The 26,909-nt window shown below is 45.6% G+C and overlaps 1 protein-coding gene across 1 annotated transcript in view; it reads right to left on the bottom strand.

Moving 5' to 3' along the window:
• Nucleotides 1-23,439, bottom strand: part of SYCP3 (synaptonemal complex protein 3) — a 70,097-nt gene extending 46,658 nt beyond the window's left edge. Inside the window, exons 1-4 of the mRNA XM_082256747.1 lie at nucleotides 23,299-23,439; nucleotides 11,840-11,928; nucleotides 9,009-9,052; nucleotides 8,788-8,905 (exon numbers count right to left, since the gene is read on the bottom strand). Coding sequence (XP_082112873.1) covers nucleotides 8,788-8,905; nucleotides 9,009-9,052; nucleotides 11,840-11,928; nucleotides 23,299-23,430 — 383 coding nt within the window. The 5' untranslated portion in view covers nucleotides 23,431-23,439. The remainder of the gene's footprint in view (nucleotides 1-8,787; nucleotides 8,906-9,008; nucleotides 9,053-11,839; nucleotides 11,929-23,298) is intronic.
• Between the last annotated feature and the right edge of the window lie 3,470 nt (nucleotides 23,440-26,909).

The following is a 26,909-nucleotide window of genomic DNA, read 5'->3' as shown; positions in this document are numbered from 1 at the left end:
GGGCTTTCCATTTAACTGGACGGATTGTAAATGGTGCTGTCTGTTCTCCGTAGTGGCTTGCACCAGGTTAGCTTTGTGAAGGGTACCCAATTGCTTCTCTGTGGGTTTGAACCTGGGTACGACTGGGGGAACCTCTGCGGCATAGTAGGGGACCGTTGTCCGTGCTGAAGGGGGTGACCCTGGTCGGATCCCTGCAGCTTGGTTGCTGCTCTGGGTACAGTTTCGTTGATAGTGCCCAAATTGCTTGCACCTGTGGCACTGTGCCCCACTGCGGGACGGGTATCTGGTGTTTGGAGGGGATTCGCCCCCTCTGTGGTAGTGGGGGTCCTGTTCGAATCCATGAAGCGTGGTTTCGATTCTGAGTGCAGTCTCTCTGATAGTGCCCAAATTTCTTGCACAAATGGCACTGCACTCCGTTGTGCCCGTGGTATCGATTTTCTGGGCGCTTAGGGATTAGTCCTGATCTTTGTGGTGCTGGTGACCCTGGGTTATTGTTCAGCGGTCTGGGGTTTGGTCTGAAGCTAATCTGTGATTGCCTGCGGGCATCCTGATATTCATCGGCCTGCCTGGCCGCTTCTGGGAGAGTGGTAGGTTTGCGGTCCCTTACCCACTCCTGTACCCCTGGGTTTAGTCCATTATAGAATTGTTCCAGTAAAATCAGCTGGGTGATCGCTTCTTCTGTGGTTGCCTGACAGGCTTGTAGCCAGGATTGGGCTGCCCTCTGCATATGGCAAGCCCATTCGGTGTGGGAGTCCTTCTGTTTCTTGGTTTCCCTGAAGCATCTCCTGTACGCTTCTGGGGTGATGGCATATCTTGCCAAAATCACTTCCTTTACCCGGCTATAGCTTGAGATTTCCTCCTCTGGCACGGCTCTGTAGGCTTCTGCTGCACGGCCTGACAGTTTACCAGCTAGGATCCGTACCCAGTCTGTCAGGGGTACTTGGTACAGCCTGCATTGCCATTCAAAATCTTGTAGGAAGCCATCGATCTCTTCCTCTGCTTCCACAAACTTTTTAAGGCATCATGTGGTACCTTTAATCTTGTCTCTGGTGCCTGTGTAGTAGTTGGCCGTCTCTCCAAGGCACGCTGCTCTGCCAGCCAGAGTTACATAGTTACATAGTTGGTGAGGTTGAATAAAGACAAAAGTCCATCCAGTTCAACCTGTGTAGATGTGTGTGGCTGTAATCATCTTGCATACCCCTGAATGTTCTGATCCTTGAGATGTACGTCTAAGAGTCTTTTGAAAGCCACCATACTACCCGCAGAAACCACCTCATGTGGTAGAGAATTCCACAATCTTGTAGCCCTAACAGTAAAGAACCCCCCACGTTGCCTGAGGTTAAAACGCTTCTCCTCTAATCGCATTGTATGCCCCCGAGTTCTCATGCAATCCCTTCGACTGAACAGCTTTTTTTCTAAGCCTAGATCCCCATTTAGATATTTAAAAATTGCTATCATGTCCCCCCTCAGGCGTCTCTTCTCCAGGGAGAATAAATCAAGCGATTGCAGACGCTCCTCATAATCAAGGTCCTCCAATCCCCTAATTAGTTTAGTTGCCCTTCTCTGGACTCTCTCCAGCTCCAACACATCCCTTCTGAGGACTGGTGACCAGAACTGGACCGAATACTCCAGATGAGGTCGGACCAGAGTTTTATAAAGTGGAAGGATTATAGTCTTATCTCTGGAATACATCCCTTTCTTTATGCATGCTAATATTCTGCTAGCCTTGGCAGCTGCCGCTTGACATTGCATGCTGTTGCCTAGTCTATCATCAACCAAGACTCCCAGATCCTTCTCCATTTTTGATTCTCCCAAGGGTTCCCCTCCTAACGTGTATTGTGCTTTTATGTTTCTAGTCCCCAAGTGTAAAACCTTACATTTCTCCACGTTAAACCTCATTTGCCATGTCTTTGCCCACTCCGTTATTTTGTCCAGGTCATTCTGTAGGATATCTGCTTCATGCTGTGCTGTTATTGTCCTGCCTAATTTTGTGTCATCTGCAAAAACTGATATTGAACTACTGATCCCGTCCTCAATGCTGTTTATGAATAAATTGAACAAGGTTGGTCCTAGGACTGAGCCTTGGGGGACCCCGCTTACTACCTCAGACCAGTCTGAGTACGCGCTGTTTATTACCACCCTTTGGACACGCCCTTTTAGCCAGTTCCGTATCCAAGAGCAAACCCTGCTGTCGATACCTGCAGACCTTATTTTATAAATTAAGCGCTTATGGGGAACTGTATCAAACGCCTTAGCAAAATCTAGGTACACCACATCCACTGGACTGCCCCTATCTAGCTCACAGCTCACCTCCTCGTAGAATGTTAAGAGATTGGTTTGACAAGAACGCCCATTTGTAAACCCGTGCTGGTTACTACTGATGATGCTGTTGTCCTTAGCAAACTCTACGATATAGTCCCTTATCATCCCCTCCAGAAGTTTACATACTACTGATGTCAGACTGACAGGCCTATAATTTCCCGGTATATGCCTCTGACCCTTTTTGAATATCGGAATCACGTTAGCTTTCCTCCACTCCCCTGGTACATCTCCTGTCCTAATACTGTCCGCAAAGATCAGGAACAGTGGTCTGGATATAACCTTACTGAGTTCCTTGAGTACTCTCGGATGTACGCCATCCGGGCCTGGTGATTTGTTTATGTTGAGTTTATCCAGCCTTTCCCTGATTTCCCCCTCTGTTAGCCATAGTGGCAAGTCCTGTGTATTACTACTGACTATACAGTCATGGTCAGTGTACCCCTCCGATTCATGTGTAAAGACTGATGAGAAAAAAGCATTCAGTACGGTTGCTTTTTCAGTGTCCTCTGTAACCATCCTCCCATCATTGTTAATTATGTGTGCAATATGCCCTGCCTTAGTTTTTTTGCTGTTGATATACTTAAAGAATTTCTTTGGGTTTTTTTTGCTATCCTCCGCTATTTGTCTCTCAAAGTCTATTTTAGCCATCTTGATTTTGTGTTTACACTTCCTATTTGCCTCCTTGTATTGGTCGAAAGCCAATACTGTGCCCTCTGATTTATATTTCCTGAAGGCCAATTTTTTTCCCCTAATAAGTTTTTTAACGCTCCGGTTTAGCCAGCCAGGTTTGGCTTTGTCCCTTCTAAATTTATTTTCCATAGGAATGCACTGCAAGATGCCTTTGCTTAATATGTTCCTAAAGCATTCCCATTTTTCCTCTGTGGTCAGGGATCCCAAGGTTCGGTCCCAGTTTACCCTTTCCATCAACAAGTACAATTTTGGAAAGTTTGCCCTTCTGAAGTTAAGGGTTCTTATGTTCCCCACTTGCCTTGCTATATTGTTATTTACGCTAAATGTGATCATCCTGTGATCGCTAGAGCCCAGGTTGTCCTGGACTCCTACCTCCGAGATTAGGTCTGGGTCATTAGTGATCAATAGATCCAGGATTGTGTTTTCTCTGGTAGGGGAATCCACCAACTGTGACATGTAATTATCCAGTAAGGTTTCCGTGAATTGACGGCCCTTATGTGAGTGTGTAGTCCCCTCTCCCCAGTCAATGTCGGGATAATTGAAGTCCCCCAATATGATGACCGATCCTAGCTTTGCCACTTTACCCAAAAGTGCTAAAAATTCCAGCTCTACCTCCTCCCCTTGTTTAGGTGGCCTATAGCAAACCCCCACAATTACTTTTCCCTTTTCTCCTTCCCTATGGAGTTCTACCCACACGGATTCTAACTCCATACTCATCCCTTCCGTAATGTCACTCCTCTCTATCACCCTTACATTATTCTTGACGTAGAGACATACCCCTCCCCCTCTTTTTCCTACCCTGTCCTTCCGGTACACTGAATACCCTTGGATATTTGCCAGCCAGTCATGTGAGGGGTCGAACCAAGTCTCCGTTATTCCCACTAGGTCTATGTCCTCCTCATGTACTAACATTTCCAACTCATCCATTTTATTAGCTAGGCTCCTGGCATTAGCATATACCCCTCTTAGTTTTACGGAAGTTAAACGTGATTGGTTATGTTTATTCCTGTTTGGTCTGCGGTTCTCCCGCACAGACCTACCAATAGACGTTGTGGACCTACTGTCGCTGCTGACCCTACAACTGCCTCCCGGTCCTCTCTTGCTGTGATAAAGGCATCCACTTGGCCTAACGTTGCCTGTACCAGCTCTATTGAGGGGTTTTCTCCATAAAACGCTAGCCTGCGTTTCACTTCTTTGTCAAATTCTGTATCCATGGCTTCCGTAGCCATACTGCGTGCCCGATCCTCCTCGGTCAGCTCTGCAATCAGCGTGGCTTTGGTTTTACTGCTGGCCATCTTCCCTCTCGCTTCCAGCAAATCCTTTAACGTGGCTCATTTTTATCCAGCATAGTTCGTCTCCATTTACACTTCCATTCGTGTAACCGAATTTGTACAAACTGCTTCCTCTTGCTGCAAGACTTGCATCCCACCGCTTGCCACCAATGTAACGGAGCTCCAATACCCAGCCTAGGTATCTCCGCTGTATCATCCTTGAAGCTGAGGAAGTGCTAAAATATCCAAAGGCAAACCCCCCCCAGTAACTGGACGACACACAGTTCTGGGAGTCAAACTAGACTAAGTTTGTTTATTGAAAACACAAGGGATCTACAATCTAGGAAAACCCCTCCCTCTTCGAGCCATCCCACACACAAAACTGAACATCCCATAATAACCTACTCTAGCCAGACAGGAACAATAGAATAGAATGCAGGTATTTAACAATAACAAACCCCCACCCATCTCCTGAGGGCCACTGCTCCCTCACTCTTCCAACACAAACCACACTCTTAGTGTCCATTCTGCTACACTCATGTTGTCCTCCTCCAGGAGACTCATTTGGATGGGGGCAGGGTGCTCTCTTTAAAAAGGCCATGGATCCAGCGTATGTTCCACGCTACATATTCCACCTATGCCCGAGGAGTATCTATTCTGCTTGGTAAGAGTGTGCCCTGCTCCATTCAGAAAGTGATTACTGATCCTGGAGGACGATATGCTATTGTTGTATTGGATGTCCATCAACACGCGATGGTGATATTGAGTGTCTACCTGCCTCCACCCTTTCAGCCACAGTTTTTTATCTCACCTTTTGGAGACTTTGGCTCCTTATATGCACCGCCCCCTACTCATGGCGGGGGATTTCAACGCTATCCTGGATGGCGGACTGGACCCCTCTAATCCGCGGAGACTGGCTGCCCCGGAGTTGGTATCATGGGTCGCCGCGGCACAGCTTACTAAGCTTTGGCGCTGGAAGAACTCTGGGGTACGAGGTTACTCCTGCTGGTCTGGGGTCCACAGGATGGCGTCCAGGATTGACCTGGCCTTCGCAAATGAGAGTTGCCTGCGTCTTGTGCGGAATGCTGCATATCTAGCGGGTGGTCTGTCGAACCACAACCCCTTACTGCTAACCCTTAAGTTGGCAGACAGGTGTGCACGGCGCCTGTCTCCGGGCTGGTTACAAGTTGAGCGGGTGACACAGCAGGTGGAGCCCCAAGTGTATGCATATTGCGGGGGCATTAGATTTCTGCCATCAAGGCGGCTCGTAAAGAGGCGAATGCTGAGAGGGAGACATTACAGGCGTCTGGGTCTGCCGCCTATGCGGCCCTGGAGGCAGCTAGACATCAATTAGCTTTGTTGGATACCGACTTTGCACACGCCAATATACTACATAGAGCGGAGTCACTCTTTGAAAAAGGAGACAAGATTGGTAGGCTGATGGCTTTTCTGGTGTGCGGATCAGTGGGCCCCGGTCAGTGTCCCTTGTATTATGTCATGTACTGGGGATCTGGTCAGGGACCCCGAGACAATTATGCAGATCTTTGTTGATTATTATGCTGAAGTGTACTCACCCTTTGCCGGCGTATGACCAGGGGGAGCTAGAGCAGCTTCTTTCTGCTCTTCTGGTGCCGGCTTTGGAGGGGGATGATAGGGCCTGGTTGGAAAATGACATTACTCTGCGGGAGATTGAGACAGCTATTCTCTCTTTTCCCCTCCATAAATCTCCGGGTCCGGATGGGTTCCTGGTGGAATGGTATCGGCAATACTCGGACTCCCTTGCCCCCAGACTTTAATCCCTGTATGCTGAGTGTTTTGAAAGGGGGGCGCTGCCGGGGTCCATGCTGGAAGCGTATGTTGTTCTCCTGCCCAAACCAGGTAAGAACCATACTCTCTGCTCATCTTACCGTCCCAAAGCTCTGCTTAATGCGGATTTGAAAATCCTGACAAATGTCTTGGCTACCAGGCTGGCTGTGGTGCTCCCCTCACTATTGGACATAGACCAGACGGTTCACCTTAATGATAGAACCATTGGCCATAGCACTGCGCACTTCTCCAAAGGTTGGTTCGATTAGGGAATGCCTAGAACTTTACGCTGATGATATGTTGTTTGTTTTTGCGTGACCCCGGTCGATTTTTACAGGCGGTCTTTACTATTTTGGATATGTTTGCTAAATTCTCGGGACTCAGGACAAGTCCATAATTCTGCCACTTGTCCCTGGCACCCAGGGTGCGGCCGATGTGACGTTGCCACTTTAGTGGGTTACCAATTTTACCTATCTGGGGGTCCGGGTCTCTGCTAGAGTGGCGGACTACCTCAGTCTAAATCTGCTGCCCCTACTGTTATGTTCTTAAACGGAGGGCGGAGGAACCTACCATTGTCGGTTTTGGGGCGTATCAATCTTGTTAAAATGAAAATTCCCCCAGTCTTCCTGTATTTTTTCTCCGGAATTCACCAGTGTGGGTACCCCGTTCGTTTTTCCGAAGGGTGAATGGCCTGATAGGCTCTTTTTTCTGGGGTAGTTCTCCTAGAATAGGCCTCAAGGTGCTTCAGGAACCATGGGGACGGGGGACTCGTTTGCCTGATTTATACAAGTATTTTTTGACGGGACCAGGGGTGTTTGCATGCAGGTGGCTTCGGGGTGATGATGGGGATTCTACCACGGTGGAGACGGCTGTTTTGGGCTCGTACGAGAGTCTCCATCTCCTTCTGCATCATGGCTCTGGGGCCAATTTTCCCCTGATGGGGACGATGCGTGCCTATCAAAGCCTGGGACCAGATGCGGGCACTGGTGGAGCCCGGAGCGTCTGGGTTGTCTCCAGCCCCCCCCCCCCCGTGGCGGAATCCTCATCTTCACTCGATACCTGACCCTGTCATATGGACATCGAGGGGGGTCAAGACGCTGGGTGAGGTTACGTCCGGCGGGGAACTTTACCCCTTTGACACCCTGTAAGCCCAATTTAATCCGTCAAATTCATACCTGTTCCAATACCTCCAGCTACGCCATGCTTTTCTTGCACAGTTTGGCTCTTCTCGCATTGAGATTAAAACTGCCGCACTAGAGACTGTTGTGCAGGCTGAGGACAAGAGGAAGCCACTGTCGGAGCTCTACAAGGAGCTGTTTGTCACCCTCCCATTGGCAATGTGTAGGTGCAGGGAGAAGTGGGTGGAGGAGGTGCCGGACTTGGATGGAGATGATTGGGATGATATGTGGTATTATCCATTTACCTACCTAGTTTCTGCTAGGATCGTTTAATCCACTTTAAATTCCTGCACTTCCACTGGCTTGTTGCCGGCTGTTCGTGTTTTTGTTTTCGACCTGCATGGCTCCTATGTTTTATTGTGTCTTTTTCTTTAAAATGAATAAAAAGAAATTTATACAAGGAGTGGTATGGGATATCCCCCCCTCTGCCACCTTCCGTGGCTCGCCCGGGTCTTACATGCGTTGGCTGGACGAAGACCGGAACAAAGTCGGATTTGGCTTTGATTGGGTCTCTGATGTAAAAACTGAGTAGCGATGTTATGACATCACTTCCGGGTACTGATAACGCAATCGTACCAAAGCAAGCAATTCTATCCATTTTGGCACATTCTCGTTTACAGCCTTTGCCAAGCAACATGAGTACGCGCCGGATGCAGATTGATGACACAAGTGTACTGCGGTTTGGATACAAAAATCAAATGTGAACACTGTCCATCGGGGGCAGGGGGAGGGGGGAGCAATCCAACTCGTGAAAACACCCTTAGACCCCAGATCCCTCTATAAAGAGTACTTGTCACTGCCTATTATCGCCACAAGGGATTTACATTCCTTGAGACAGCAATCAAAAAAAATTTTTTTTAAGGGACAATGAAAAAAATAAATAAAAAAAAAAAAAATTAAGCGGCCTGTCCCTCCGTGCTCACACACAGAAGCGAACGCATATGCAAGTTGCGTCCGCATATGTAAAAGGTGTTCAAACCACAAATGGAGGTAACGATGCAATCATTAGAGTAAGAGCAATAATTCTAGCATGAGACCACCTCTGTAACTCAAAACAGGTAATCGTTAAAAAAAAAAAATTTAAAACACCGCCCATGGAGATTTTAAAGTACCGTAGTTTGTCGCCATTCCACGAGTGTGTGCAGTTTTAAAGCACAACATGTTAGGTATCTATTTACTCAGCGTAACATCATCGTTCACGTTATACAAAAAAAGTTTTTTTTTTTTATAAATGAAAGTGTATTTCTTCCAAAAGAAATTGCATTTGAAAGACCGCTGTGCATAAACCATGTGACATAAAATATTGCAACGATCGCCATTTTATTTTCTAGGGTCTCTGCTAAAATTATATATATAATGTTTGGGGGTTTTGAGTAATTTTCAAGCAAATACTGAATTTAACTTGTAAGCAACAAATGTCAGAAAAACGGTTGGACATGTAAGGGATGAATGCAAATAAACGCCTGTGCAAATTATACATTACTATCAAGCAACATATAGCCAGCTTTAGGTATGTATCCTACCTTTGTTCTTGCTGTGTTTTCCAAACATGTTCAATTTTTTGGCTGCTGGTCTTTAGAGAAGCCTTTGTATACATCTCCAACCTCTTTCGTTTTGCTACAAGTGCTTTGCTAATATCCGCTGTATTGGAAGATTTTATGAAGTGCAGTTAAAACAATGTCTAGAAGAAAATAATCACTGCCTCAAGCTAACTGATGAAGACATTAGAAATAATGATTAACACAGTACTTGCCTCCAAATCTTTCCAACATGTTTTGTACTTCACCACTAAAAGAGAGAAGCGCACAGTAAAATATTTTGACAACTGCATACTAACCTATCTCTTCAGCTGAAAGAGAACATCTAGGAAACAATTCTGGGACAACTCAGAAAGGAAATGTGTGCTGCTATGTTGAGTATTGGAGAAATTATTAATTGTAAGGGAATTGCTGAACTGGGGATGGAAGGTAGTAATATTTTCTAGAATATTACACAGAACCACTGCTAAGTAATACTTACAGAAATAACGTGCTGCTAAGCAAAAGACAAAAGGTGAAGCTGGGCTAAGAGAATGCTGGTATTTGCAGGTGAACTTGTGAGCTGAGGGTGGGAGCTAGTAGTGATAGTTCTAGGACAGTGGTTCTTAACCTTGTTGGAGGTACTGAACCCCACCAGTTTCATATGCGCATTCACCGAACCCTTCTTAATTGGAAAAATAAAATATGATTTTTTCAAATTCAAAACATAGGTATATATTATTTTAGGTATATATTTATACATAGGTGCACAAAATTAACAAAACCATTAAGAACAAAGAACAAAACCATTAAAACATGATTCACACAAAAACAAAAACATAATAATGAATATTTACTGCAAATTAGTGTGACTTCTGCTGTTGTCTTTCAGAGACCAGTTCAGAAATGCGTGGCTTTATCTTGGCAAGTGCCACTCTCATGTCATTATCATGTCTCATGTTACCTCACCCTGGCCTGCTGTAAGGGGGGATCTATATGGGGGACGGGACCTCACCTCACCCTGGCCTGCTGTAAGGGGGGGATCTATATGGGGGACCTGGTCCCTCATATAGATCCCCCCTTACAGTAGGCCAGGGTGAGGTCCCCCATATAGATCCCCCCTTACAGCAGGCCAGGGTGAGGTGAGGTCCCGTCCCCCATATAGATCTCCCCCCTTACAGCAGGACAGGGTGAGGTGAGGTCCGGACCATGGCCTGCTGTAGGGGGGATCTATATGGGGGACCCCAGAGTGACCTAACCTCACCCTGGCCTGCTGTAGGGGGGGATCTATATGGGGGACCTCACCTCACCCTGGCCTACTGTAAGGGGGGGATCTATATGGGGGATCATGTCCCCCATATAGATCCCCCCTTACAGCAGGCCAGGGTGAGGTGAGGTCCCGTCCCCCATTTAGATCTCCCCCCTTACAGCAGGCCAGGTTTCCCATAAAATAGATCCCCTTTACATAGTCTTCTCAGTGTTCTCACACAGTCAGACAGTCAGTCACTAGACTAGTACAGCCAGTACTACTCCAGTCCTACCTTTTTTTTCACCTGTGTCCCGACTCCCGATCACAGGCTAGGTTTTCCTCCTGCAGGCTGCAGCACCACTGTCACCACTGGCTCTCTGGCCTCTCGCCTGCCGGCTTCTTCTGCTGCTGCGGCTGCCTGGCCTGGTGGTTCTCTCCCGCGCTGCGCTGGGCGGCCGCTGTACGGGTTAGTCCCTCCCCCAGACAGTCCCTCTCCGCACCGCACGCCTGGCCTGTCCCCCCCCCCACTCCACAGTGGGCGACGCCGGCTCCGGCTGGATCGGATTCGGTCGGGAGCCGAGCTGCACAGCCAGCAGTGAGAGTGAGCCAGGGGCAGAGAGAGCTGCGAGTGCGAGCAGACTCAGCGGGCGGCAGCGGCCAGCCTATCATGACAGAGTGAGTGACATGACACTCCGGAGCGGATGCGCCCCCCCCCCCCCCAGATGGTGCGACCGGCCCCCTCTGCACCCCCCACGCTATGCCACTGGATGTTATGTATTTCCATGATGACGGAGCGGGAGCGAAGGACATGCCCGAAACTGGAGAAATAGTCCCTGACAGCGAAGTGGTACTAGCGGAGGGTGTGCCGAACCCTCGAGACTGACCCACCGAACCCCTGGGGTTCGATCGAACCCAGGTTAAGAACCACTGTTCTAAGAGGATACATTGAAGTAAATCATATCTACATGTACAGTGTGCTCCTTATACAGGGATGGAAGAGACAATGGCGTTGAGCCAGTATTTGGGGGAGTGAAGGGGCAAGGGCATTTGCAAGAGCACTTCAGCAATCAGAGAACGCTGATCACCCAATTCTCAGATCCGCTCCAAGCACAGAGTGGTGACTTTAAGTCACTGCTCTGTGCTCTGCCTCTCCAGCGCTCACTAGATCGCCAGACTGTGGAGTGGTCAAGAGTGGCTGGCTCAGGAGGCTGTCAATCAGGCATCTGGACGGATCCTGACATTATTGGTTAGTCAGCCAACAGTGGACTTTAGCCTGCTGTTGGCTGAATCTGGATCACAAAACTGCAGAACTAATGCTTAGTTATACACGATCAGAAAATCAGATGACAAAAATCACATCAAATGACAGTTCATCCAAAAATAAGGGACAAGCACAACATTATTCTCCTACGATACCAGATCGTACGTTTTTGTTTAATCAGTACAGTAATTCTCCAAGACCATGCATGCTCAGAAACCACCGGAAATAATACATTACAATGCAATACAACACATTACCTCACTTCCCAAGTTGTATTCTGTCATACGAGAATTTTCATAACTTTAGTAACCTCTTCATTTTTTATATGAGACTAGCATGCAACAAAAAAACAGACAATCATTTGTCTGATAATCTCATTGTGTGCACGAGGCATTAGTGTGCTCCTGTGACCCATAGGAGAAGTTGGGCCAAAAGAGCTTTGCCCATACTTCTCCTTTAATATACAGCTGTTTTTAGTAGAAGAGCTGATAACTAAAAAGAAGATGATATCAGACGTTGCAGCCCTATTGCTCTAAAAATAATATTACCCCACATGTTCTTCTTCTATTCCTTGATCTGTAACAGATGCAGGACGTTTTTTTCCATGTTTCTCAAAACCTGGAGTCTTTTCTGTATTTAAAAATAAAAACAAAGAAACCTAGAAATTATTTGCACTGTAAGGCCCCATTCACACCTAGCATAGGTGAACGCTAGTTTTTCTTTTATGTGAGTTCTAGGTGTGTCACGCATAGGCAGCCCGATTACTTGAATGTGTGTGTGTGTGTGTGTGTGTGTGTGTGTGTGTGTGTGTGTGTGTGTGTGTGTGTCAAACACACCAAAGAAGCTACAGAACCTTTTCATGCATAAAGCTTTGTGTGTTTTGTAGAGTGCAAAAATGCACGACTGCTGGCTGCGTTTGGGATGTCATTATGAAATAATGGCACTGCAACCATTTTTGCGTGCATTCCTGGAACGCGCAGGTGTAATTGTGGGCCTAAAATGCATTCGGTTATACATAAAAATGTAACAGTCCAAAAAATCTTGGGTGCTGTTAAAATATAGTATGAAAACTGAGGGAAAACAAAAAAGTTACTTTGTTAAAATATTGTTACTTTGCTAATTATTTAAGTCACAAAGTAATAAAACATACACCTGCATCATATAAAATAAGCACTTTAGAAAAAAACCACACAGAAAACTGATTTTTATTCTTTAAAAGTTTTAGGACTATTCACCTTCACACAAGAGCTACTGTTGATACAGTGCCTTGATAAAGTATTCATACCCCTTGACATTTTCTACATTTTGTCATGCTACAACCAAAAACGTAAATGTATTTCATTGAGATTTTAGGCGATAGACCAACACAAAGTGGAAAATAATTGTGAAGTGGAAGGAAAATGATAAATGGTTTTCAATATTTTTTTTACAAATAAATATCTGAAAAGTGTGGTGTGCATTTGTATTCAGCTCCCTTTTGGAAAAAAAAAAAAAAAAAAAAAAAAAAAATTTTTCACATTCTGCTATATGACATTCTCAAAAAAAAAAAAAAAGTAAAAATCTAAATTTTAACATTTTAGGCCAATTTGTTTTCTGCTACATATTTTATATTTAAAAAAAAAAAAAAATAGCAATAAGCGTATTTTGATATGGTTTGCGCAAAAGTTATCGCGTCTACTAACTACGGGAAAGATTTATGTCATTTTTATTGTTTTTTTTTTACTAGTAATGGCGGCAATCTGCGATTTTCTGCGGGACTGTGACATTGCGGTGGACAGATTGGACCCCTAACTGACATTTTTGACACTTTTGGGGGTACCAGTGACATTACCACAGTAATCAGTGCTACAAATATGCACTGTTACTGTAATAATGACACTGGCAGGGAAGGGGGTAACCCTGTGGGTGATCAAGGGGTTAATTGTGAGCCTAGGGGAGTGATTCTAACTGTGGGGGGGGCGTGGCTTGTGAAATGATCACAGAGAAATGCGATCCTATATAGCAGGATCACATGAGCTCTGTCATCATCCCAGGGAGAAGGACAGTCGGCTGTGTTTACAACAGCCGACCATCCTTCTCTCTCAGCGGGGAACGATTGCGGGTGTCAGGCGGCAATCGGGCGCCTGACACCCGCACTGGCCCCCTAGCACTCGCATGCTCGCCCCCTAGCTGCCCACAGGCGAGCTACATAGACCTACATAGTTTTGCCTGTACGAGCCAGCCTGCCGCAGTAAATAGAAAGTAAGCGGTCTAGGGCTGCCACGACGCGTCGACGTAGTAGACTACAAAAAATCGTCGACGTGCGTAAAAAGCGTCGACGCGTCAGCACGTGACGTGACGTCACACGCATCTCACGCGAGTTGCATTAAAATAGCGGAACAGCAGCGGTAATGGCGACATCTGATCCTGGGGGAGAAAAAGCCAGCAGCAGCAGCGGTTCCACGTCCAGCAGCAGAGTACAAAAGGCTTCCAGCAGCAGTTCCAGCAGCACACCACCAGTACAAAAGACAGCGAGAGCCCGATCACGGTCATGAAGGGTATGGGAATACTTTCAGCAGAGGCCAAATAAAATGGTCCTCTGTTCCCTTTGCAAAAGTGAAATGGCATACCACGGCAGCACAACTGCTATGCATGAGCACCTCAGAAGAAAGCATCCTGGCGCACTGACCACAAAGGACGAGCCATCTTTGTAAGTACTAGTACTACTAATTTCAACAATATTAATTAATGCATTGCTAGCTGATGATTGCTTAGGCCGGGCCAGCTCACTTTTCTTAAATGGACTACAAGGCATTTTGCATTTGCAGCCCTCAGTGTCTGTCTTGTGGATCCCTCAGGTCATGATTGACAACAAGTGCAATGATCTGACCATGACCACCAGCACACCTGAGAGCTATTTTGACTGTCACTGCACTCTGCAGCATTATTAATTACAACATTGGCCATGGATATCTCAAAATTCTACTAGAAAAAATACAATTAATATTGTTAGCGTTGAGGCTGAGCATTCATAGATGTGTAAATTGGTAATGTTATTAATTATTATTATTAATTATTATTATTGTTGATTTCTACTTTCATAAAAAGGATGTCACTGCTTGCACACCCCAAGTGGCCATTACACTTACCAATAGCATACTCAACATGATTGTAAAAGATATGAGACCTCTTTCTATTGTAGACGGTCAAGGATTTCGTGAGATGATCAGCACATTTTACCCAGGATACAAACTTCCCTCCAGGTCCCATTTCACGAAGCTGATGGAGAGGAAATATGAGGAGAATTTTGAAAGATTGAAAGCGTCAATCAAAGATGTCAAATCCAAAATAGCTCTCACCACAGACGCATGGACCAGTATTGCCACAGAGGCATACTTGGGTGTCACATGCCACTTCATTAATGAAGACTGGAAGCTCACATCCTACAATCTGACCACTATGCCACTTGAAGATCGCCACACAGCTGAAAACATTGCTAACCAGCTGATCAGTGGCCTGCTTGAACAGAGGTGGCCTGTGACTGCCACACTTTCCGATCCTGATGTCACACCACAAGGGAAGCGCTTCCTGGATTTAAAACATGATCAGTGGAGCTTACTTGAGGAAGTGGAACAAGTCTTGAAGCCTTTTGAGTGTGCTACTGTTTTCTTGAGTGGAGAGTCCTATGTGACTGGTTCCGCTCTACCTCCTTTGGTAAAAGGCCTCCAGAAATCCATACAGAGCTCAATTTGCGAGATAACGGCAGTCAAGGCTTTCCAAAATGTGGCTGCACAGGAGATGACCACAAGATGGGAGAGGGAAACCAAATTCAGAAATGACGGAGGAGAAAATATATGTCTTATTGCAGCAGCCCTGGACCCCAGATTCCGCAAGCTAAAATTCCTGGCAGCAGAGGATAGTTTAAAAGTTCACCTCAAGGTCCAAGCTCTTGAAGAGAAAAGAAGATATGAGGAAGAGCAAACACATCAACGTCAATGTGAGGAACAGGTTCAGTCAGCCAGTGCAATGAGTCCAGACATGAAACTTTCAGAAAAGAGGCAAGTGTCTATGTTGGACTCTTTCGGTTCAGATTCAGATGAACACCACAGTAATGGTGAGGATGACACTGGTCACATCCAAGATCCAGAAATTCACAGTGAAGTTGTGAGGAATGAGATACACATGTACTTTAGTGAGCAGGCCATTCCAAAGAAAGACAATCCACTGAAATGGTGGAAGGAAAATGAAGGGAGGTTTCCCCATCTTGGCCATGCTGGCAAAGAGTTACTTCTGTGTGCCTGCAACATCAACCCCATCTGAAAGGCTTTTCTCAGTTGCTGGCAACATTGTGACTAAAAAAAGAGCAAGCCTAACTGCAGAGCATGTCGATATGCTAACCTTCCTCCATTGAAATACTATATTATAGGTACAGGCCCCCAACCTGTACCTGTTGCACTCTCTTGGGTTGTATTGTTGGACTTCTTTAAACTACAAGATGGCTGTTGGCTGCCTTCAGGTAATCTTTCCTCAGTATTGGCCATTATAATTTGCACAGTGTTGAGCGGTGCTTGCTTTTGGTTGGACTTGGCTGCTTTAAAACTATGTTAGTTTTTAGGTATGTTTTACATTTACAAGTAACACACACACCAAAAAAATACTGGTCAAACACTGTATATGGAAAACATACCTAAAAAGTAACCAAGTTTTAAAGGAGCCAACTAGTCCAACAAAAGCACCCCTCAACACTGTGCAAAAGTAATGGCCAAAAATAATGGCCAATACAGCAAAAGATTACCTGAAGGCAGAGAGCTGACTTGTAGTTTAAAGAAGTTAAAGTGTTAGGCAGAAGATATGGCATTTTTCATGCCTGATGCCCTAAAGTGTTTGGCACTTTATGTGTCTCTTGTATTTTTGCACAGTTGCACAAGTTAGTGTTGTTGAGCACTGCAGTGCTTTATAATTTATATGGCATTTTGAATTAATGGCATTATTCCTGCCTGATGTTAAAGTGTTGTTTACATTTTATTTTTGCCACTGAAACTTCAACCACATTGAAGTATTTTTTGGAAAAACTTTAATAAAAGTTGAAATATTATATTAGAAGTTGTACGTATCATTTTTTGTAAAGTTATTCAAATGATTATTTAACTAATCAAAGAAAGAACACTAGATTAAGCAAAAAAACAAAAAATTTAAATAATCGTTAGATTAGTCGACTAATCGTAAAAATAATCGATAGATTAGTCGACAGAGTAATTAATCGTTAGTTGCAGCCCTAAAGCGGTCCGGAAGTGGCTAATATATACCTTGGCTGAATGTAAATGCAAGACACAGTTCTGTAATATTTGTTTACCACTCTTCTGCTAAATGTATGCAAGGAATTGCTAGGTTATATTTTGTTCACCCATTTTATTTTATTTCATGCAAAACTCAATAAAAATGATTGAACTGAAAACATAAACCTGCACCATGTAAAATAAGCACTTCAGAAAAAAAAAAAAAAACACAGAAAACTGATTTTCATCTTTGTTAGTTTTAGGACTATTCACCTTCAAATAAGAGCTACCATTAATAGTGTATGAGATTTCAGTGGTTCTTACATTAAACCTAATCTCCTTGCAGATATAGAACACACAAATGTATGTAACTCCGTAATCATTAAAGTGGAATACTGTATTAAAACTCATTTTAAAACTGCTCCCATCCTTCTTCTAAATACCCTGTAGAAGGAAGACTTATATATTTACCTATTCTCAGGCCGCAGTGGCCTCAGGGAGGAGGAGGAAGCTCTGGCAATGGATGGTAATGTTCAGGCATTCCAGCCATTGGAGCAATATTTCCTCTCCCTGTAGCCTGTGCTTGCTGACATATGCAAGATCACGTAACTTGACTGGAGCCACCTGAGAATAGGTAATTATATGTATCTTTCATTTACAACATAATTAGTATAGGTGTTAGAAAGGGGGTGGGAGTAGTTTTAAGATTAGACAGTTTTATCCTGGAATTCCACTTTAATACATAAAGTGTCTCTCCTGGCAAAAATAAAAATCTTTATTGTTCAGGGTTCCCATAATCTGTGTGCATTCACATGATGCTTCTTCAAATTAGCCTTTATTAAAATCAATAGATTACCTGGTGATCTTGCTGTTTTCCTTCTCATGGCTTTAGTTCCAGTTCTAGGCTGTGCCTCTGCTGGACCAGCTACATTTCAATCAGTGTATGGCCAGCTTAGCGGTCATGTGACCGTATGTAAACAATAAAATAGGAAGGAATTTAAGTTTCCATTTAATTGGTCAAAGATAAGAGAGTGAAGGAGTACTATTGGAGGTACCACATAGGCTAGGGTTACATGCTGGCTTTGCACCTACTTTAAATGTTTGCTTATTTATTTATTTATTTTTTTTAGTGTATGCAGCTTAAATACCTGAATTTGACTTTGTATTAGCCTCCTGCATTTCTTGTACAGCAGGGCTGGAGTATGAGAGGAAGAAACAGCACAAGGAGCCAATGAGTTCATGTGATGACAAGAAGCACATTGATAAGAAAAATAAGGGTGACAGAAATGAGCTCATGTGCTGCTGCTGCTTCTTTCACTGTCCAGTCACAGGCTGTGCTACATTTTACCACAGTGCACTGTAAGGCACAACATGTCACCGTAGCATAGTGTACAGCTGTGTGGAAACTTAAATGGCGTGTCATTTTGTGATGCATTATAAATAAAGTTTAAAATGTCCACATCCATAACAAAATAGATACCGTATATAATCGAGTATAAGCCGACCCGAATATAAGCCGAGACCCCTAATTTTACCACAAAAAGAGAGAAAACTTATTGACTCGAGTATAAGCCTAGGGTGGGAAATGCAGCAGCTACTGGACCCAACTGGACCACAATGAGACCCAAAACAGGGGCTGCGGGCATGGTACAGGAGATGGCGCAGGTCATAGTATAGGCATTGCACAGGTCAGGGCACAGGTGATGGTACAGGCATGTCACAGGTCATGGTACAGGCATGGCACAGGTCATGGCACAGGTCATGGTACAGGTCATGGTACAGGCATGGCACAGGTCATGGTACAGGCATGGCACAGGTCATGGTACAGGCATGGCACAGGTCATGGTATAGGCATGGCACAGTAAGTACAGGCATGGCACAGTAGGTATAGGCATGGCACAGTAAGTACAGGCATGGCACAGGAGATGCAGTGCTGCGGGCATGGTACAGGAGAATGTCCTGTACTATGCCCGCAGCACTGCATGAGGAAATGCAGGGGCTGCGGAGGAGTCTCACTTACCTGTCGGTGAGCCGCTTTCGATTTAAAAATCGTGCCGCCCAGCGCCAATACTACGTCACTGCAAATGCGCCGCCGATGCTTGGGAAAACCCCAACACGTTCGGCTATTCCCTGGCATGCCGCACATGCGCAGTGACACGTCGGCGCCATTTTTAAAAACACAGTGAAGCCAGTGACTCGGGGGGCACTTTCAGCATGAAAAAACATGCTGAAAAACTCGGCTTATACGAGTATATACGGTAGGTCTCACTGTGGGCTGTAAGAATCCAAATACCTCCAACAATCAAGGGATAAGGAGACCCATGTGGGAGGACACCACCGCCACCAAATGGCAGGAACTCACTGAATGTAAGGAGTCAGTGTGCGTTTGTGTTATGCTCTTCCATTGTATATCGTCAATAATAAAAATAATGCAGCGCTGCATTACTTTTATTATTGGTTGTTACGAATTGTCTTTAATTTTTTGCTGGCTGCAGGTCATCATTGTTAGCGCGGTATATCTTTTATACACACTGTATATCATCCACTGCTCAACGTTAGTAAATATCAAAGGCACTCTCCCCTAAGATGCAAATAAAAATAAATAGCTTCAATAATGTGATACTGTAGAATACGGTTTTTTTTTTTTTAAAGCATTCATATAATAGCCAGCATGAGGCTCGGTTCACACTATTGCGATGCGGGAAGGCTGCGAATTCGCAGCCTTCCCGCATCGCACACGCACCCCCGGCAGTTCACACTGCCATATGCGATCCGCTGGGGGTGTCAATGTAATCTTAACGACACCCCCAGTTTGATCGCATATCGCAGTGCGATCGTGCAGTTCGCACAGGATCGGATCGCACAAGTGTGAACCGCTGTGCGATCCGATCCTGATGCGGCAGCAAAAATGCCTCCTGTGCGTCTTTGCTGCGGGTGCGGTGCGAATTTAGCCATACAAACTGTATGGCTAAACTCGCACCGCACAGCTGATCGCATGTCATGTCGGAGCAGTGCGCTCCGACATGACATGCGAACCCGGCACACGCAGAAGTGTGAACCGGCTCTAAAACGTACAAAAGACAATCACCTGTAAGAATGTAATGTCAGCATGCTAACTCCAAGAGGCGTAACTACAACCTTAAGGGCCCTGGTGCAAAAAAACATGAAGGTCCCCCCCCCTCCTGACCCCATCCCAAGGCCCTTTCTTATGTTTTGCAGCGGGCCCCCTCCTGCTGTCTTGAGGCTCCCACATAGTGGTAGAACGCCAGGGCCCAGTCGCAAGTGCGACCTTTAAGACCCTGGATGTAAGGGAGCACTCTGGAGGTATTAAAACAGTACCTCCAGAGTGCCCCCTTACATCCTCCTGAATGTCCCCTTGGGATCAGGGGAAGTAGTGGTTGGCAGGGGAATAGAATCAGTGGTGGTGGTGGTGGGATCAATGGCGGTGGGGGGGGGGGGGGGGGGTCAGTGGCAGAGGGATAGTGGTGGGGAGGATGACACCAGTGGCAGAGGGATGGTGGTGGAGGGATAGAATTAGTGGCTGAGAGATGGTGGTGGAGGATGGGATCAGTGGCAGTGGCAGGAGATGGAATGATGGTGTAGGGATGGCATCAGGGGCAAAGGGATAGTGGGGGGGGGATAGAATGATGGTGGAGGAATGGCATCAGGGGCAGAGGGATGGGATCAGTGGCAGTGGGATGGAGGTGGAGAGATAGGCTGATGGTGGAGGGATGGGATCAGGGGCAGAGAGATGGTGGGGGGGGGATGGGAAGTGGTAGAGGGATGGGATAAGTGGCAGGGGGATGGCGAGGGGGATGGGATGTTGGGAGGGATGGGATCAGGGGCAGAGGGATGGAATCCGAGGCAGAGGGATGGTGCGGGGGTGGGATGGTGGTGGAGGGATGGGATCAGGGGCAGAGGGATGGGATCAGTGGTAGAGGGATAGGATCAGTGGCAGAGGGATGGGATCAGTGGCAGAGGGATGGTGGGGGAATAGAATGGTGGTAGAGGGATGGGATCAGTGGCAGAGGATGGTGAGGGAGATGGGATGGTGGGAGGGATGGGATCAGGGGAAGAGGGATGGGATCACTGGCAGAGGGATGGTGGGGGGGATGGGATGGTGGGAGGGATGAGATCAGTGGGGGATGGGATGGTGACACTGGCACCCATCTATTCTCTGCGTCAATCGATCCCCCTCCTTGCTCAGTGCTCTCAGCCTGGCTTCACAGTGCCTCCAGTAGCAGCTCTCTCGACATGGGGACTCTGTCTTCACATTGGCTCCCCTGACATTGATCTACTTGGAGGAATGGGTGGAGTGCTGTGCCAGTAGCAGGGAGTGTTCACTCAGGCACAGTGAGTGTATAATGTTCCAACTGACATGATGCCTGCAATTAGTAGCGGTGGCGGGTGGCACCCACAGTGTACAACTATGTCCGGGACATATTGCCTAGAGGCGGCAGCGGCCAGCGGGCCCCCCCACAGTGGCGGAAATCCAGGGCCCAGTCTCAAAGTGTGACTGCTGCAACCCTGGTAGTTCCACCACTGCTAACTCCACTCAATGTGTTTCTTCCAATAGTATATCCACAGGTGTTAACTTGGGCGGAGTTTGTATTCTGACGTTACACACTGTTGGAGAGTGCCGACAGCATCTTTTGTAAGTTTTATGCTGGCTTTTATGTGAATTTTTAAATAGAGTATTTTACATGTGATTGAAGCTCTTAAGATTTGCATCATTTGGAAGAGTCCCTGTGAACAGTGGATGATTTACACTGGAGGAGTGTCCCTCAAATATGCATTGACCACTTACATGTAGTGACAGTGTGGATCTTCCTATTCTTTGATCATTGGGGTGTTTGGATTGTTACAGCTCACAGCAAGATATATCCATTTTATTGTGGGTGTAGATATTTTGAATGTAGTCAGCTATTTGCAACCAGTTAGTCTCACAAATAAACTATAACCTCCCTAGCGTTATTCCCGAGTGTGGCTGGGGGTTAATATAGACCAATATATAAATATAAACCAAATGCGATAACCCCGAGCCACATTCGGGATTACCCCACAATAAAACTCATCTTCCCCTGCGATCCCCGCCGTTCTCCAGCCATCCTCCCGCTGTGTGCTCTGCACCTGTCTTCCGCTTCCCTTCCCTTCGAGCGTTGCGACGCAGGGGGGGGGTGGAACTGGCGGCAATTTCAAAAATGTAAATACACCAAATGACATGATACAACGTTGTGATCCTAACGGATTACACTGTATCATGCCATTTCACCACAGGATTTCACCTGGTGACTTTTCCAGTGCCCTGCCTGTGCTTTTCCAGTTCTTTGTGCCTGGAAACTTGAGAATGACCATGGCGTCCGAAAAGCGTTCTTTTTGCGCAAAAGCGCTTTTAGACGAACTGGAAACCAGCGACAGTGAAACTGAGTTACTTGAAGAACTGAGCGATAGCGATTCGTGAGAAATCTCGTCGTCAGGTATGGAAAGTGACGACAGCGACAATTCTGATGTCTCTTTCTGGCACATAGCTCCTTTGGAAATTCTGAAGAATCATTTAATATACTTCCCAATTTTTTTTTAATTTTGGTGCAGAATGAGTATTTTGAAAATAATGAAGAATTTGATGAAACTTCTCATTCTGCACCAAAACTAAAAAAAATTTGGGAAGTATATCAAATGATTCTTCAGAATTTCCAACAGAGCTCTATATGCCAGAAAGAGGCATCTGAATCGTCACTGTCGTCACTTTCCGTACCTGATGACGAAATTTCCCACAAATTGCTATCGCTCAGTTCTTCAAGTAACTCCGTTTCGCTGTCACTGTTTTCCAGTTCGTCTAAAAGCGCTTTTGCGCAAAAAGAATGCTTTTTGGACGCCGTGGTCGGTCTCAATTTTCCAGGCACAAAGAAGTGGAAAAGCACAGGCAGGGCACTGTAAATGCCACCAGGTGAAATAGCATGATACAGTGTAATCCGTTAGGATAACAACTTTTTATCATGTCATTTGGTTTATTTACATTTTTGAAATTGCCGCCAGTTCCACCCCCCTGCGTCGTGACGCTCACAGAGAAGGGAACCGGAAGACAGGTGCCGGCATCGGCCAAGCACACAGCGGGAGGATGACTGGAGGATGGCAGGGGAGGACAGCAGCAGATTGCAGGAGAAAGTGAGCTTTATTGTGGGGTAATCCTGAGTGTGGCTCAGGGTTACCGCTTTTGGTACTCTATATTAACCCCGAGCTACACTCGGGAATACTGCTAGGGAGGTTATTAAAATTTATGATTTCCTGTTTCAAACTTTATCAAACCCAGGATGTCTACTAGACTCTTGTTTGGACAGATTTAAGTGGGTTATTCCTAAGAATTACAGGCCTAAAATATAAAACAACATATTTCCATGTAAAACAATGTACCGCTTTTAGCACAAAAATTCTGACATAATCAGACCGCCAGGGAGGTTAAAGGCTAAGTTCACCTTTGTCAAAAAACATGTAACATGTTGCTGGTTCACAGCAACTTGTTACACGTTATACCTTAAATAAGGGTGTAACTAAATGTGAACCTATTCTGACAGCTGTACATACATATATGGTGATGCCAGGATCATGACTGCTGCAGCAGCAGCCACGATCCTGTTATCAAAATTTTCAGCCGGCGATGGGGTTTCCTGTGAAAGTGATCCGAGCAGCTCTAATCATGCAAATATGTAAAACCAACATCACAATCACAATACACCATATAGCAGCAATGAGACTTGTATACCTTCTGTTGTATCTTCTTCTGATTCAGAAAGGGTTTTTTGCTCTATTTCTTGAAATTTGTACGATAGCACCTTCTCCTCTTGAATGGCCTTTACAGATTTTCCTGTCTTCTTTCCAGGAGCCATGACGGTTATCTAACATCAACATCATCGTGGAAAAAAACAATAGCACACAGTAACACAATTCATAAGGGCTCATAAAGAATTAATCCCCCAAAGGGATATTTAAGTTATATGTGGATATTGTAGGGCTGAGTCCCAAACTGGCTCTTAGTACTTCCTGGTGGCTTAAAGTATATGTGAGCCCTTACCTGTTAAAACAACTTAGTTTAAAATAGAAATGCAATCCAAAACATTTCTTTGCGTTTGTATATATTATAAATACTTTTTATTTTTTTTATAATTGATCACATGACCTCTGTTTTCTGCTGCATACGGGACTGGGGATGGAGACTGCAGTTGGGTGTGTAAGCAAAGGGGCAGAGAAAGATCAGTACATTGATCTTCCCAGTAAATAGCTGTGCAGAGGGGCATGTCAACATCTACTACAGATCTACTTGTGATTAGGTTGTGGTGTGATAGCAGACATTTTTGTGAATTCTCTGCAAGATGGATTCATATGCTTTGATCTCTTTGACACTTGACTTGGTCCAGCTTACACATACATTTTGTTATGTTACAGCCTTATTACAAAATTGATTCAATGTTCCTCAAAGTTGTACAAGCAATACCCCATAATGACAATGTGAAAGAAGTATGTTTGAAATCTTTGCAAATTTATTAAAAATTAAAAAAACGAAAAAAAAAAATCATATGTACATATTTACAGCCTTTACTATGACATTCAAAATTGAGCTCAGGTGCATCCTAACACTGATCATCCTTGAGATGTTTCTACAACTTGACTGGAGTCCACCTGTGGTAAATTCAGTTGATTGAACATGATTTGGAAAGGCACACACCTGTATAGGGTCCCACAGTTAACAGTACATGTAAGAGCACAAACCAAGCAATGGAGTCCAAGGAATTGCCTGTAACCCTCCAAAAAAGGATTGATGCACAGATCTCGGGAAGGGTACAGAAAAATTTCTGCAGCATTGAAGGTCCCAATAAGCACAGTGCCCTCCATCATCCGTAAATGGAAAAAGTTTGGAACCACCAGGACTTTTCCTAGAGCGGGCTGCCCGGCCAAACTGAGCGATCAGGGAAGAAGGGCCTTAGTCAGGGAGGTGACCAAGAACCCGATGATCACTCAGAGAGCTCAAGCATTTCTCTGTGAAGAGAGGAGAACCTTCAAGAACAACCATCTCTGCAGCACACCACCAATTGGGCCTATATTGTAGAGCGGCCATATGGAAGCCGCTCCTCGGTAAAAGGCACATGACAGCCCGCCTGGAGTTTGCCAAAAGGCACCTGAAGCACTCTCAGACCATGAGAAACAAAATTTTCTGGTCTGATAAAACAAAGATTGAACTCTTTGGCCTGAATGACAAGCGTCATGTCTGGAGGAAACCAGGCACCGCTAATCACTTGGCTAATACCATCCCTACAGTGAAGCATGGTGGTGGAAGCATCATGCTGTGGCGATGTTTTTCAGTGGCAGTAACTGGGAGACTAGTCAGGATTGAGGGAAAGATGAATTCAGCAATGTACAGACCTTGATGAAAACCTGCTCCAGAGCACTCTGGACCTCAGACTGGGATGAATGACTGAGCACACAGCCAAGATAACAAAGGAGTGGCTAGGGGACAACTCTGGTAATGTCCTTGAGTGGTCCAGCCAGAGCCCAGACTTGAACCCGACTGAACATCTCTGGAGAGATCTGAAAATGGCTGTGCACCAACGCTCCACATCCAGTCTGATGGAGCTTGAGAGGTCCTGTAAAGAAGAAGGGGATAAACTGCCTAAAATATGTGTGCCAAGCTTGTAGCATCATACTCAAAAAGACTTGGCTGTAATTGGTGCCAAGGGTGCTTTAACAAAGTATTGAGCAAAGGCTGTGAATACTTATGTGCATGGGATGCAAAGATTTTAAACAAACTTCTTTCACATTGTCAATATGGGGTATTGCTTGTAGAATTTCGAGGAAAAAAATGGGATTTTGACTTACTGTAAAATCAATTTCTCGGATGTTAATTGATGGACACAGCTCCGGATCTTCATGACCATTGGGTTATAATGCCCCCTACAGGAGTAGGACACTAGGCAGAAAAAGAATCTGGCTAGACCTATGGGAAGTCCCAGGGGGTATACTCCCTCTCTCTGCTCTCAGTTTTGTTACAAGCAGTTTTAGGAGAATTACAACTCCACAGAGGGGTGGGTGCTGTGTCCATCAATGAACATCAGAGAAATTGATTTTACGGTAAGTCAAAAATCCCATTTTCTCTTTCGTTCATTGGCGGACACAGCTCCTGATCTTCATGACCACTGGGACATCCCAAAGCAGTGCTAAACATGAGGGGTGGGAACACCAAAAAAAAATTTCTAGGGCTAAACAGTAGCCAACCAGGCAACAGGAGCTCAACCAAAAACAACTGGAGCCCACCTGAAAAAACAGCTGCAAAGAGGATCAGGTCCTCTACAGCAGCCTGCAAAACCTTGCGGCCAAAAGAAGCATCTGCAGATGCCAACACATCCACTCTATAGAACTTTGTGAAAGTGTGCACTGACGACCAGGTGGTCGCCTTGCAAACCTGCGTCACTGACGCCTGATGACGGAAGGCCTAAGAGTGCCCAAGTATAGTGTGCCTTGACAGGGAAAGGAGGAACCTGACCCCTGATGGAATCGGCCTGAATAACCGTCTGTCTAAACCATCTGGAAATGGTCACAGAGGAAGCGGACAACCCTTCCCGAGGCCCATCCGTGAGCACAAATAGTGAGTCTGACTTTCTAAAAGACTCCGTAGCTGCCAGGTACACCCTAATTGCCCAGAACCACATCCAAGGCATGGAAGGCAATTTCCTTCGGATGTTTCTGCCTGGGACACAGGAAAGGCAACACAATGTCTTCATTCAAATGAAAATCAGAGACAACCTTTGGGAGGAACGATGGACAGGGACGAAGAACCACCTTATCTCTGTCACCAAGTAAGGTAAGCGAAAGGATAACACCACCAGTTCTGACACCCTGCACGCAGAGGTCATAGCCACCAAAAAATCCACCTTCTCAAAGGGAGGCTTCTGGAGGGCCGAAAGCACCAAACCGAGGTCCCAAGGCAGCAATGGAGATGGCACTGAAGGAACCAAATGTCGGACCCCCTGAAAAAAGGTACACACCAGGGAGTGTGTGGCCAAGGGTCGTTGGAAGAAGACCGCCAAAGCGGACACCTGGCCCTTGATGGTACTCAAGGCCAATTTCTGTTCAACCCCCCATTAAAAGGAAGGTCAAGATCCGAGCCACCGAGAAGGAGCAAGGATGAACCTCAAGCGACTCATGCCACGCAATGTACGTCTTCCACGTACAATGGTAGATCTTCCTAGAAGTAGATTTTCTAGCTTTTAACAGCGTTGGAATCACCGACTCAGAAAAACCTCTATCCATCAGCACCTGGCATTCAACAGCCAAGCAGTCAAAGCCAGCAACTGTAAAGCAGGATGGAAGATTG

Source organism: Pelophylax lessonae (assembly GCF_965119305.1).
Source record: "Pelophylax lessonae genome assembly, chromosome: 4".
Lineage (NCBI taxonomy): Eukaryota > Metazoa > Chordata > Amphibia > Anura > Ranidae > Pelophylax > Pelophylax lessonae.
The sequence above is the reverse complement of the archived record's forward strand: the minus strand, read 5'-3'. Positions and strand labels throughout refer to the sequence as shown.